The sequence below is a fragment of the Gallus gallus genome, chromosome 12 (genome assembly GCF_016699485.2).
Source record: "Gallus gallus isolate bGalGal1 chromosome 12, bGalGal1.mat.broiler.GRCg7b, whole genome shotgun sequence".
Lineage (NCBI taxonomy): Eukaryota > Metazoa > Chordata > Aves > Galliformes > Phasianidae > Gallus > Gallus gallus.
In genome coordinates, this window is record NC_052543.1 from 19,723,833 (window position 1) to 19,738,213 (window position 14,381).

The following is a 14,381-nucleotide window of genomic DNA, read 5'->3' on the forward strand; positions in this document are numbered from 1 at the left end:
CATGCAGTGTTGACTTACAAGGGAAAATACAAGCTCTTGGAATTTTTCCACTGAACAATGGCAGGGACCTTTGCAGCAGCTGTTTCAAATAGATGTTGTGATTAATGGAGATCATTCAGGAATGAGAACCAGACCCATCGTCACACATGTGACAGCACAGTGCTGCAGGCAGGAGACTCTTTTTAACCAAGGAATGCCTCTCTGAAGGCAACAGTGTGACCAAGAGGGATGCAAGGCACATGGGAGGTGGCTGACTGTCACTAATATTCAAGTTGTTGCCCTGAGCTAGAAGCAGTCTGTAGGCAGGAGTATTTCAGTGGCTCTGTGCTTGGCTTTTGCAATGAGGAAGGCATCGGTTCTGCTCAGACTGCTGAGAGCCCTGCATCCCTGCACACAGCAGCCTGCATCCCTTTGGAGCCCTCTCCTGCAGGGATAGCCAGAGCTGCTTCCTCCCCATGTCAGCAGCCATCAGCTTCTCCTCCAATGAGGTCCCCTACCTCCACCCCAGTGTCTGTTGTGCTCTCGGAAATCAAATCTTCACTGCATTCTGTTACAGCAAATGTTTACTGCTCATGCCAAGATAGCATGGAGCTGCATCAAGGAAGGGTCAGGCTGGGTGATGGGAAAAGGCTGAGCTCCAGAGGGCAGTGGGCAAAGAACAGAGTCCCCAGGGCAGCCCCATGCTAGCACAGCTCAGGGAGCATTTGGACACCACTCTCAAACATTGGGTTTGGGTGGTGGTGTGCAGAGGTGGGAGCTGGACCTGATGATCCCTGCGGGCTCCTTCTAACCCAGGAACTTCTGTCATTCTGTGATTCTAGCCTGCCTAGGCCCTCATTCCACCATCTCCCTGACAGTGCCACCCTGATTTCCACATGGCTTCAGCTCACAGCTGGTTCCAGCCCTGGTCCTGACTCCAGCTCTGCACAGGCACCTGGACTGCCATGGCCACAGGAGGGGTGGTGCAGGGGCTGTGCCACTGCTAATCAGCTCTGTAACGTGCCCATGTCTTCAGCATATGTGGTAAGAATTAAATTTTTCCTCTTTTTTTTTTTTTTTTTTCCCCCGAGAAAGCCTTCTTTCACAGTGTCCATTTTTAGCAGACACAGAGCCAGATCAGATGCCTCATATGAGGGCTCTGCACTCCGAGAGAAGAGATCAGCATTTTCTCCCCCGGTGGTTAAACTACAGGCACAAAACTGAAAGGTTACCAAAATAAAATCACTAATTCACTCTTTTTTTCTCTGACAGGCTGGAAAGCCATGCTCAACTGGCACGGGCAGCCCTATTTGTGCCTGTGACTTTTCTTTCATTATAGTTCATAATTATTTGAGCTAAAATGAAAGATTAAGAACTACAGAGTCACAAGCTTTAGAACAAAAAGTGATCTTCAGCTGTGTTCAAAAGACATTATGATATGTATGAAGACAATGCAGTATTGCTTCTGTGACAACAGCAAACACTTTGAAAAAGAGATTTTCCTAAAGGCCTTTTCCAGGCTTTCCCCTGTGGGTATAATGGGGTGTCCTCCAATTAGCTGCTGTGGAATCAATTATGTTGTTGCTCAACTCTTCTGAGAAATTCCAACCAGAGCTGGCAAGCATTGGAGATAAAACACTGAGCAGATGGAGACGCTCTGAGATGCCAAATATATTCCTTTTATGTTATGTAGGAAGACAGGCTTCTGGACATCCCCTTCTCCTGCTAAGACCACCTGGGCAGCGTGGCACTGCGAGGACGTGCCCAGCATGAGGAGCCCCAACCCAAACGAGCACTGACAGCCCAGAAGCCTTCCTGCCCCACACCAGGAGCCCCTCCTGGGGTCCTGTGCTCAAGCAAAATGCTGAACTAGCTGGCAATCATCAGTAAGGCTATCCAAGTTGGTCAGAGAAAACAACAAATAGCTGGAACTGTCCTCCAAACCTCAAGCTATTGTGGTTATTTTCCAGTTCCCTGTGGCTCTCTTCTCAACCATGGTAACAGATGCCAGTTAGTGCCCTGGCCTTACAAAAAGCAGGCCACACTCGAAAGCCTCCTGTGAAGCTTGATCCCATCCAGTCACTGGAAGCAACCAAACTTCCAGTTGCTTTTTTAACAGTTGAACGTTCAATCTGTTGGAGTTTGTCAGCCATTAGTGACAAAGCAACTGGCACAACTGGCAAGTATTTAGGGCCTCAGCTCATCCACATGTCCCTTGTTACCCCTGCACGCAATGCACCTACAATGCACTCATCTGGTTCTCTTACTCTGAGATAGCTATACATGCAGATGGACATCCAGTTGGTGAGCATCTTCTCTACCACAGATTCAGTTCTCCTCAGCATCAGCTTGGGATTTTTGGAAGCTGAAGCATCTATTAGATCCACCAGGAGATCCTTCATGATGCTGGTGTAATATTCCAGTTTCCCATGCAATGCAATAGTAAGCAGGGAGGCCAGATTACACCTGAAAAACAGAACTGTGTAAGACTAAAGCACTGAGGTAGACTGTTAACTAGTATTAAAACAAACAAACAAACAAACAAAAAACATGAAGGCAGCATCTGTGACAGTTTCTGCAGGCTCTCTCAATGGGGCTAAACTCCACAGGCTCTTTCTGTGCTGTCAGACCTCAGGTGAACTCACACACTCTTACTGGTAAACCATATGTGTTCAGGAATACAAACACTGCAAGAGCAGGTCACGTATTGCACCTTTTGGTGCTTTGCAGGAAAATGGAGAAGGTTTTTGGCTGCTCATTTCTAAAAGAAAACTGGGAGGCCAGTTGTAACCTTCAGCTGCAATGCACGACTCTAGATAGCAGCTGGATTGCTTAGAGTTTAGGAATATATCAGTCTTGTCCAGCTGCCAGGTCTTTGGTTGAAATTTAGCATAGATGATCAGTGCGTGAAAACCACAGGCCTATGGAAAATGTCCATGTAGGACAAGAGATACACTCAACTGCCTCCTCAGCAGCCTCATGGGACCTGGCAGGAGCCACAGAGCCACCCTTCACAGCAGAGACTGTGAGGCAGCAGTCCCACCACAGAGTTTCCTGTGGGGCACATGGAACCCCTCTCAGATGAGCTGACTGCCAGCATGGCTCCTCATTCTGCTGGAGCTCATACCTGTCCCTCACAGCAAAGTCCTTCTGTTGTTCAAGAGCGTGGACAAAAACAATGAGAAAGTGCTTGTTGTTGAGCAAAGTAGAGAACAGTGAGATTCCTTCTTCCATATTGGGTCTGCAGCTTTCAGGGATCTAGAGAAAAAATTAGAAAGGAGAATGAAAAAAAACACTGCTCGTTTCCCCCCACTCTAACTTTTATCCTACCTGACTGCAGTGATGTCCCTGCTAAGCACACAGTGCTGTGCTGAGTTCTCCATCCTCCCTGTTTGGCACTAGCCAGACTGCTTTCCTGGCAAGGGCATGACTGCCTGCTGGGCTGCATCAGAAGCAGCACAGACACCAGGCTACTGCCCCTCTCCATTCAGCACTTGTGAGACCTACTAGAGTCATGTGCCCAGCTTTGGGCTCCCCACTGACAAGAGGATGTTGACAAACTGGAGCAAGTACAGCAGAGCATGCCAATTAGGGGGTGGTTGTGTACAAGGAGAGGCAGAGAGAGCTGGTGCTTATTTGGGCCTAAGAAAGGGATAACTTCCTGCAGCCTTCAACTGCACTGTCACAGGGTAGAGAAGACAGAGCTAGGCTCTTCTCTGGGGGTACAGTGATAGGATAAGAGGCAAGGGACCCCAGCTGGAGTGTGGGACACTAACTAAATATAAGGAAGGAAGTTTCCGCCATCATGGTCATCAGGCACTGGAAAAAGAGCCCTGAGAGGCTGTGGGATTTCCATTCTTGAAGTTATCTTGACACTCAGCTGGACAAGGCCCACAGCAACCTGATCTGGTTGGAGCTGCCGTAAGCAGACCTCCCTTCAGCCAAAATGACTTGCTGATTCTTCACTTCCCAGCTCTTGTGCACCCAAAACCCAGCTCTGGGACAACAGCTTATAGCGAGTCCTCACTTGTAATTAATCCCATTTATGAAGAACTGTGTATAGAACTGAAGGTGACATACGCTATGGTACACCTGGGAAGAAAGCCCACAGTGAAGCTGGGGAGGGTCTCAGGACAGAGCTCCTTCATGAGAGAGCAGAATTTCACAGACCTCTCTTCTCCAGCCAGTAAAAGCTGATCCAACGCTGGTATGTGTTAATTGCTCTGAGTAATCAAGCATTCCCCACATGCCTCAAGAAAATGCACGGCACTGTCAACACACGCGAGTATGGTTAGCAACCACTGAAGAACATTTGTTTTGTTAGTGGGTTACTCACTTTCCATTCCCCCACCAGGAGCGGATGAGTTTCCTGGACCTGGGAGCCCACCTGGGAGTTGAGCTGCTGGGAAGGCAGAACGTAACACTCCTCATAGAGCGAGGAACACTGCAACACAGCCAAACACAGCCATCAGCAGAGGGCCAGAGACCTCTTCATGTGCCACACACCACAAGGGAATGAGAGAGAGAGAAACGTCTTCGGGACTGGAGACCACCCATTACAAAGAAATGCACTGGAATAATTTATAAAGCCTTCACGCACTTTCCAAGAACGTCTTGAATGAGCAAACACCACAAGAATAAAGGGAGGCAGATGTCTGAGCCAGACACGAGGCTGTTATGGTGGGGAGACTGCAAATAGACTAATTTGACAGCTAGAAAACCCCAGAAGAGAAAGCATTGTAGAAGAGTAAATCAAAATAGAGAAGTACTGGGTGCCTTAACGTATGTAACTTTGGAAACAGATGGGGAAAATGTTTAAATCTCTAACATTCATATAGCAGACTGAATCTTAAAGAGCCTAGTGTGCAGATATACAGATTGGGTAACTTAAAAACCTGAGTAGTAACTTGTAATGAAACACTCTGCAGTCATAAATCATCCTCTCATTCCTCACCACCAAAATGCAACAGCCTCGGGGTGAAATACGGCCACGGCTAGCAGCACACAGCAACACAGCAGAGCAGCTGGTGAAGGGAATCGTGGCATCAACACATCTGGTGCTGCCCTGGAGGAGGGCTCTGAGCAGACAGACCCAGACCCCATGCCCGAGGGGCACCGTGCTGCAGGCACTGCATGCCCAGCCACTGGGGGAGGGAACACAAAGGGAAAGACAGAGACATCTAATGAGCTCTGAGAAGTGATAGTGCAGCTGAAAATCCTTGGTGGCAAGCTGCGTGAAGCATAAAGCCACCTTTCCCTGAGCACTGATGAGAGATGCCTTTCAGCATCAGCTTTCTCCCAGCTGACAGCAGGTTGCAGCTGAAGCCTTTGGGGAGAATGGAGTGCCCCCTACACATTCTCCTTATGTGAGAGAAACAGCTTTCAGTGAAGGATGTTCAGCAGCACCATGCTGGTGAGCTAACACAGCTCCCAGAGCTGTGCCTTGCCTGCCTCCCAGCTCTGCCAGGCTCCAGCCATACTGAGCATCCTGACCTTGCTTCGCATCCCAGGAGCTGTGGCTCCAGTGTTGATGATAATTAAGGCTGAAATACATGACATCTAAATATATAACAGAGGAATGATTTTGTTACACTGTAATAACCCTTTGGCAGAGGGAGAGCAGAGCCCCGATCTGGTTAGGAAGGAATTGCAGTGATGAGGTGCCCATGAAATGCAGAATGGCCTTACTTTGGGGAAGAAGGTCCGGGTCACAAAGTGCTTGTACTCCAGGAACGGGATCCCTTGGCTGCGGTTCAGCTCCTTGGTCAGATCTGTCATGTCTGTCTGCAGCTCTGCAAAACCTTAGGTAAAGAGACCCACAGATGGTGTATAGTCAACAGATATACAGAGTGGTGTGGTCAGATTGGTATCCACAGATAGAATAGCTAGAGAGATTATAAGCAGAAATAGATGGAAAATCTTCACCCACGTTGTAGGCTCACAGGAAAAACCTCAAGACGAGAAATCTCCAGGAAGAGATCCTTCCCCAGGGGCAGTCAGCCCTTAAGTGGGGTCTAGGAGAGGTGCAGCCTGGCTCCACCCCTTCTGGTCACACAGGTAGACTGCCTTCACCTGTGCTCCCATGGCTGACTCAGTGCTCGCCTCAGGTGGTCAATCAGAGGTTCAGGCCACAATTCAACAGTTCCCATACAGATGGTGAGAGCTCTGATAATCCACCAGCTGAGGCAGGCTGGCACTGAAACATGCTGCATGTCTCCTCTATCTTCTTGAGCCTACTCCCTTGAGAGGGCTGAGGCAGGGCTTTCTGGTGGAGCAGACTACTTCCAGGGTTTACCTGTCAGCACTACGCATCATGTTTTGCAGCACATACAGAGAGAAAACCTTTCCCACCTCCAGGACACCTGCCCTGGGGTCTGGTTCTGCAGGCAGATTTCTGCACCCGCGGCACAACGATGTACTTGGCAGACAGCAAATGCAGACACGGCTTGTTCTTCCCACTGCTCCAGCAGGAGTTTGCTGCAATTTTTGTTGCACATTAAAGATCAACGTGACCTTCAGGCAGCCCTCCATGTGGCCAAGGGCCATTAACCCTGAGATGTGACATCGGTGGCACTGAAGCTAAGTGCCTCGCCCAAGTCAGGCAGCAAGACAAGGGCAGAGCCACACTTCCATTCACACACACATCCTGATGAAGAAAAATGGCTACGACAGAAAGCTTTCTATAAGTAATTCTACATATTTCTACAATGAGAAGGTGAACGGCTTCAACTCTGCTGTTCTGACACCTCCCTCCTGGGCAGTCCGGGCTCCTGCACACTGCCCAGTACCAGCGACTTACCTTTGCGGATTTCCTCTCGTATCTGCGACTCCATCTCCTCCATCTGCAGCAGGGTTTTCTGCCAGTAGCGCTCTGCTCTGCGGCTCTTTGTGCAAAACACAAAGAGAGCTGGAGGAGAGGAAGGGAATGAGCCTTTTGGACTAGGACACAAGGAGCGGCTGAAGCCAGGGCCAGGGTGGTCCCCTGTTAACATGAGTGCAGAAAGCTAACTTCAGCCTTAGCTTAACACCTACAACAAAACTGGCACTGATTGGGCAGCTGGCTCTTATCTGCAAATCAGTAAAAACAGCTGGAATTTAATGATTAGGCTTTCACTATCATCTTCAGTTTATGTCTGGGCTGTCTGTATTTAGACAAACTGTTATATTAGTGAATCCTGGCTGATTAATGATTACAGATTTTAAGAGGTTTACTACCTGTATTACAGTGTTCATATTTGACATTCTTCCCATGCCTCCAGAAGCATGTTTCTAAAGACTAGTGGTACGTTTAAAAAACTGTGCTTCATAACCTTTACTAAAAAATAAATACCTATTAGAAACACCTAATTTGTTGGGAAATAATGAGTATCTTGCTGTAGGGTTGTTCTAAGCATATAACAAAAGGATGCCAGGCAGAGCATACAGGTGCACTGTGCAGCTTCCAGTGAGCTTAACAAATGGGTATGCCTACTCCAGCTCTGCAGCTAAGGCTCAACAGCAGGCATCTGCTGCTGGCTGTGACTGCTGGGTCAGACAGATCTCTGCTGCAGGACAGGCATGCCTGAGAATGCCTACTTAATACTATTAAGAAGCATTTGGGGGAAAACAGTGATGTTAATTATAAACATCACAACCTCAAACAACAGATAGACCATAGATTCAGTCAACAAAAATCTCCACGCTGCAGTGAGCTTCTATCCAGGGCGCTGATGTAGTCCCACACAGAGAATGGCTACTTGCTGCCACCAAATCAGAACTGCAGCACTCAGAGGTTTCCTAACATGTCAGTGAGCCATGACCACCCCTCCACGTTCAGTAAGGAAAACCTTGACACAGCCTGGAAACTCGCCGTCCTGTTCCCTTACCTACAACAGAGAGGACCAGCAGAATGCTGCAGATGACGATGGAGACGATGATGGCAGTCTCTCCTCCGCCGAGGTGCAGCATTGCAATTGTGTAGTTGAACTTTCCAACTTGGATCTGCAGAGGGAGAAAAAGGGAGAAGTGAGAGCACAAACCAGCCAAGTCCAGGGCCTCGGTCTCCTGTTGCCATAAGGGAAGGGGCCGTGGACAGCTGGCAAGTCTACTCAGCACAGCTTAAAAAAGGTCCTCCACGCCTCTGGGATGAAAGGGTTCAACAGCACAATCTGATAAGGAAAACTCATGACACTACAATCTTTCACTTCTGGAAATGAGTTTCACTTCCCTACAGGAATGGGAAGTGAGAGAAACTTGAACAAAAAGTGGAAACAAGGTGGAGAAGAGTTGGAAGGATCTTATAATTACATCTGTGTCACGGAGCACCTCCAGGAAAGGTGCACACTGTGGCACACTGCAGCAGAGCTGGGCCCAGGCACTGCCACTGACTGGCATCTGTCACAGCAGCAGTCCCACATCCACTGCTCACCTTTGTGTCTAAATAGTGTGGTCATGGACAAAAGTGGACTTTAAGCCCCAGTGGCTTTCTCTCATTTATTTCAACAGTCAATTCAATATAATTTTGGTAAGAGGAACTAATGAGGCTGTGGGTTAGTGCAGAGATCAGTGGGGATGGCCAGAGCCGGGCAGGACCTGCACACCATCAGACCCCCAGCCAGGACACAGACCAGCAGCAGGACATGCTGCTGAATCCTGCTCCCATCACTGCAGAGCTCCAACAGCAAATAACAGAATCCTGGCTGTCACAGCAGGCGTATCAGCTCGCCAGAAGCGTATTCATCAGCCAGCGAGCCAGTGCGACTTCTGCAGGTCCTGATAACCATCAGTGGTGCAGATCAGGTGGGGACACTGCACGAGTCTGGCCCTGTGCAACCAAAGCTATTAGAAGTGTGCTATAAAGGCAGCTGTGACTTACAAAAAGCCAGCACGTGGTAACTCCAGCCACAAATGAAGGTTTGGTAAGGGCACGCAGAGATGAACACAAGCTGGTTGTTTAGCTGCTGGCACACTCAATAGCAGTGCTGGGTATGATTCCCCTGCTTCCTGAAGGACTTACCCTAAATGGCTTACATCAAACCCAAACTAGCAAACTCAAAAATTCCCTTGTATTCCCAAAGGAATTTCCCTGTTTCTCGGTTCTCATTAAAAAACAAAATTGCCCTATTTAAAATTTCCATTCAGATGACTTAGGAAATTCTCTTACTTCTGCATTTCCAAGTTTTCAGTTTGCAAATGAATTTCACACACAACAAACTGCAGCCAGGACACTGGAAAACCCTCCAGCACACCGGTGGCACATCGCTGTGCTGGGCCTCAGGGCAGTGTGACCCTGGGAAGCAACTCAAGCCCCTCAAGCCCGAGAAGCCCTCCATCTCCACAGCTTGTTGCACTGCAGTGAGGTCCGGGTCTTCATCTCCACACGAAGCTCTTCTGCTGGCCGTAAGAGGCCAGATAACTGGCAGCTGTGTGGAAATCCCCAAACTCATTTCACAAGGGCCAGAAAGAAAATGACTGCAAGTGGCAGAAAACGTCACCTGCCTGGGAGTTCATAGTGCCTCACAAGACCTGACAAAATGCATGCTCACAAATCACAGCCCAGGGCCTGACGGCCAGGCACGTGACAGACTCTCAGCACCCATCACGCCAGGCAGCGGCAGCGTCTGCCCCCCGGTACGGGAAGCCCTGAGGCACTGCAGGCATTGCACACACTGCCCATCCTTCTGCCCTCACAGCTCCCCAGCAGGCTGCTGTCAGCGGACCTGGGCAGCTGTGATACCGCAGCCCTGCCTGTGCACTCAGCTCCCCAGCACACAGGGTTTGCAGCACTGAGCCCTGCTGCCCAGCAAGCACAGCCTGTGGGCTGCTGGCACTCACCGTCACAGGCAGCTGCCTTTCTGAGGTGCTCAGCGACTCGTTGACAGAGCAGTGGATGACTTTGTCCGATACAATCTGGATCTCGCAGGAGATAAGGCCAATTTTCACCTGGTACTCACTGCTCTCCAGGCCCAGGTTGTCAGGCTCTTTCTAAAGACAAAATAAAACCAGGATGTCAGTCTCCTGAGTGGCAGCTGGAGTGGCAGTGGCTTTTCCTGCTGTATTTTCCTTATTCCCTGCTGGTTTTTCTGACCTGAGGGCACCCTCTCCAAGAACATTCTTCTAGCACTCCACAGGAAAGCCAGAATTGGACCATTCCCATTTTTCCTCTTTCCCATTCCTCACTCGGCATGGGATATGGGATGAACAAGCCCCTCATGGAATCTGGGAAGATCTGCTTTTGATCTGCCCTGGCTCAGCGCCACAGATAAGGATCTGAACGCCCACCTGGGAGGGGGAAGGATATACAGCGGAGGAGACAGGGAGAGGATGCGGCTGCGGGGTCTGAGATGGGGAGAGTGCCTGTGGAGCATGTTGCAAGCAGTAAGGATATCCTGCAGGGAACAACGGCCTTTCAGTTAGTGCTGTGCATTGTCTAAGCCCCTCTGAACTGCCATACCCCAACCTCCTTGTTAACTCAACTGAACTCAGCAGCCAAAAGTCAAGAATGCGTGACTTGTTTCTGCAGGAATAAATATCTATTGTTGGGGCCTTCTGGAGTACCTGCCTGACTTTATGCCACTGCACTGCTGTTCTTTTCTATACATCCAGCATTTTATTTAGCTCCTTACTGTGACATCCCTGAAATGCAGCTCTCTGTGCTCACGCCTTAGCAGGCACCGCCAGGACCGACTGGCTGCACCTCCTGGTGAGCAGCAGGCGGAGGCAGCAGGCGGAGGCAGCAGGCCACGTGCGAGCTGCCTGAGCATGACTCCTGCTGCTCCCATCCTCACCCACCTTCTTTCTCCCCGGTGCATCTGCAGACAGATGCTGCACTGCTCCTTAGGACCACAGAGCTTCCCAGCGAGAAGCAGGCAGCACCCTGAAGAAGCAGAGCTGTAAATACTGCTCTCTTACGTGTATAACCAGTGTCAAGGGCTCGCCAGGATGGTGCTTGATCCACTTCTCCTTCTTGGCTGTGAAGAACTGGGGGTCAGCGTAGTACTCCAGGCTGAACTTGCTGATATGCAGGGCCTCCTCTGGGTACATCTCCTCATCCAAAGCTGGGCGATCGTCTGTGTAGAGGCGGCCATTGAGGTAGAAATCGACAGGAGCAGGCTTGCTCCCAGCAGTGATGTTGGAGGCAGCTGGAGAAGGGCAGGTGATCACAGTGTCGGTGTGAACCTTACAGCTCTGGAAGCGGGAGAGCACGTGCATCAGAAAAGGCATCCGAGTGCTCTCACCCAGAATCCCCGCTCCCCATTGCCAGGTGACATCCAGGGAGCACCCACCGTTTGCTCTCTGCCAATGGCACGGACTACCATGGAGGCATTCTGGACCAGCTCAAAGCCTCTTCCTTCCAGGGTGATGATCCTGCCCCCGCTTTGAAGAGATGAGAAAAAAGAGAGGATGATTGCAGAAGAGGTGCCCTAGACAACATGAAGTGTCAAGGTGCAACAGCTGGGTCTCACCTCCTGTCATTTTCCCAGGGATTTTTCCCAGTTGTCTGAGCGGATAATGTAACCCAAAAGACAAAGGTCTTCTCTTATTTGCTACAGGCATCCACACTGCTACTGCAATACGAGGGAAGGGAGGAGGAGCAGCTGCCCTGGTGGAAAGGGGTGGCCTCTTCCAGCAGCAGCAGACTGTTCCCTGCTCCCAGTGCCCAGAGGAGCAGCCTCCCTCTGCATGCTCGGGGTACAGAGTGCATTGCCCAGGCCACCAGTGTCATAGAAAGCTAACGTGACCACTCAAAGCAGGGACAAGCGGATATTCCCTTTCCCTGCCCCACAGAGAACTCCTCCTGAGGAGCGAAGAGACTCCTTGTGAGGTTGGCATGGATCCTGCATCTCCCAGCCTCTTCAGATTTGGATCAAAACTTGAAAATTGTTTTGAGTTTCAGCTCTGCTGCCTGTGGTATGTGAAATTTGGGCCTCAATGTGTAGCCAATTAGTGACAGTAACAAAAGGGTCCTGATGCACACAAGACTCCTAGGTAAAAAAAGGGCTGGAGAACGTGCATCAACTCTTCTGCTCTGGACAGCAGAAACTATCCCCTGAACTTACTTTCCCCTTCCTCCATATCATGCCCAAAGTTGGGGGTATCTGCCAGGGAACAGCCAGGATTCACAAACCCTATTTTCTCAAGACCACAATCTGTTCAGTGAGTTTGGGTCCAAGGCCCTAAGAAATCTTTTGCAGCGCTGTAGGTACAACGCTGTAAATCTGAGTCTCTAACTAAGTGCATGTCACGCCTACAAACTAGTTCACAACTTCTGTTCTGCTTTAAACTTTGCTTACACTGATCATTTCAGCAATGCTCCAAGATAAATCAGATCCAGCTGAATCTTTGCACAGCTTACTGACCCTTCAGGGCCAACACCCCACCAACACCACAGCAGTCAGAATACACAAATGACCAAGCAGTCTGAGGAGAGGCTGCTGTCTCTCAGTGGTCTGAAATGTGGAGACTGATGTGTACATTAAGAAAGCAGACTAAGGTGATGGAGAAATACCCGAGTGGTTTCCCTTGTGACTATGGGCAGTGACATTCTTTCACTGTCTCTGTGTTTAGATACTGCTCTTGCCACTCAGCATAGTTCACAAGCTGGCTGGGAGCTGAGGTTGGCTGAGTCACTGCTGTGCCTTGGTATTAGCTTTCCCACAGCCTGCATCTTTGGCTCTGTGTTTGGGAATGCCGAGACACAGCTCTGCTCCAAGGGGAGCAGCGCGTCAGAGCCTGCTGCGTGCCCTGAGCGTGCTGCTTTCACTGCTGCCCTGGGGGCACTGGCTGCTCCTCAGATGTCCTGGTCAGCCAGGTTTGTCAGGCCCCACAGCTGAGGAAGGTGGGATTTCACCAAAGGAACAGGAGCCAGGGAGCTCCATGAACAGATGTGAAACTAAAAGCAACACACTTTAAAAATGAAATACGGTGGCCTTGGGGAACACTGAATGCTGAAATAACAAATCACAGCCTATTCTCCAGAACTTTAATTGACAAGAAAAATCTTTGGGTCTCACAGATGCCTCCATCTGAAACTCCCTAAAGCGCATACCAGGTGCGGACACTACAAGCACCACAGCTGACCTTTTCCCGTGTCCAGTGTGCACTGAAATGAACTACAGCCAGTCCCAGTGTGTGAGACCTCTTCTGCTCCAGAGCTGGGTTGCCCTGCATCACCCAGTGCCCTGCAATGCCTCTTCTGTATGTGCCTGCAAGGCAATGGGTCAGACCCAACAGAAAGCCCTTCCTCCCTGCCGGATCCTCTCCTCCCAGCCTGGGGCCAACCTCCTCCTTTGCAGGCAGATGCAGACATTGTGAGCCTGCTCTGAAATGGAAGTCATGCTGCTGCTGCAGCACACTGCAGGGCCCAGATAACATATGCTACCTCCTGGTTGTGTTTTGATACTGCTGGTGCCCTGGGCATGCAATGTGCCTGGGAGCTGCCCTGTGCTGGGATGGCTCAGAGCAGAGAGCTCACACTGCCTGCAAGGGGCTACACTGGGATATACCAATTAGTTCTGTGATGAGGGTGCAACTTTCACATTTGCATTCTGCAAAATTTCAACAAAAACAAAAGCATAACAAAGGGAAGCATAAATCCTGCCAGAATCAGCTGTTTCTGTTAGAGGGGGATCTCACCTAATTTGGCTCTTTTTTGGGTTGATGTCTGTTACTATTGGGTTCTTCTCATACTTGAACGTGATGTTGTAGCTGGCACAAGACCTGCTCTCGAACTGGATGCAGACTCGCACGGCTGTGGTGAGCTCCGCGGGCGGCATAGTGCAGGTGATGGTGCTGTCATTGCGGCTGCACGGGGAGAGGCAGGGTGAGCTGCGAAGAGCCAGGGGCAGCAGGGCGGGGGGTGGGCACCAGGGGGCTGAGCTCCCCACAGAAAAGGCAGGCAAGAAGGAGTTTCAAGTCACACACCTATTAACTACATTACCCACGTAAGCCATTCTGAGCATACACTATCCCAGGCTGCCAGAGTAATTTCCCATATAGGCAACAGAAAAAAGGCAGGCTCCCACTTCTCCCCGGTGACAGTACAGGAACTGGTGGACTGCAGCAGCTACAGGACCTTGGCAGGGCAGGGATCCTACGCTAGCAGCATCGTGCAGACCCCTCCCCCACCAAATCCAGCTCTTCCTGACCTACTGGGGATGAAATCATCTTTCCAGCACCTCAGTTCCTGTCACTAGTTCAACATCAGGCAGATCTGTTCCCACCTGAGGTCCGTGCACTGCTTGGAGCTGTTGACGAGGACACGGAGCTCAGAGCCCACATCCAGCCAGCTGCCTCTGATGGTCACTCTGGTCCCTCCAGCCTTCGGGCCATTCTGGGGAGCTATGGAGTGCACCATGGGAAGCTAGAAACAGAGGAGACATTTCTCAATAATCTTCTAGCCTGGTAAATTAGTCACTGCAGAG

General features: G+C 50.2%; 1 protein-coding gene across 1 annotated transcript in view; it reads right to left on the bottom strand.

The window, feature by feature from the left end:
• The window catches only part of PLXND1 (plexin D1), a 66,531-nt gene that overhangs the window by 18,074 nt on the left and 34,076 nt on the right, over positions 1-14,381 (bottom strand). The window contains exons 15-25 of the mRNA XM_414455.7: positions 14,181-14,320; positions 13,594-13,761; positions 11,244-11,334; positions 10,870-11,145; positions 9,793-9,942; positions 7,845-7,959; positions 6,779-6,886; positions 5,668-5,780; positions 4,316-4,423; positions 3,107-3,237; positions 2,247-2,445 (exon numbers count right to left, since the gene is read on the bottom strand). Of these exons, the coding sequence (XP_414455.4) occupies positions 2,247-2,445; positions 3,107-3,237; positions 4,316-4,423; positions 5,668-5,780; positions 6,779-6,886; positions 7,845-7,959; positions 9,793-9,942; positions 10,870-11,145; positions 11,244-11,334; positions 13,594-13,761; positions 14,181-14,320 (1,599 nt within the window). The remainder of the gene's footprint in view (positions 1-2,246; positions 2,446-3,106; positions 3,238-4,315; positions 4,424-5,667; positions 5,781-6,778; positions 6,887-7,844; positions 7,960-9,792; positions 9,943-10,869; positions 11,146-11,243; positions 11,335-13,593; positions 13,762-14,180; positions 14,321-14,381) is intronic.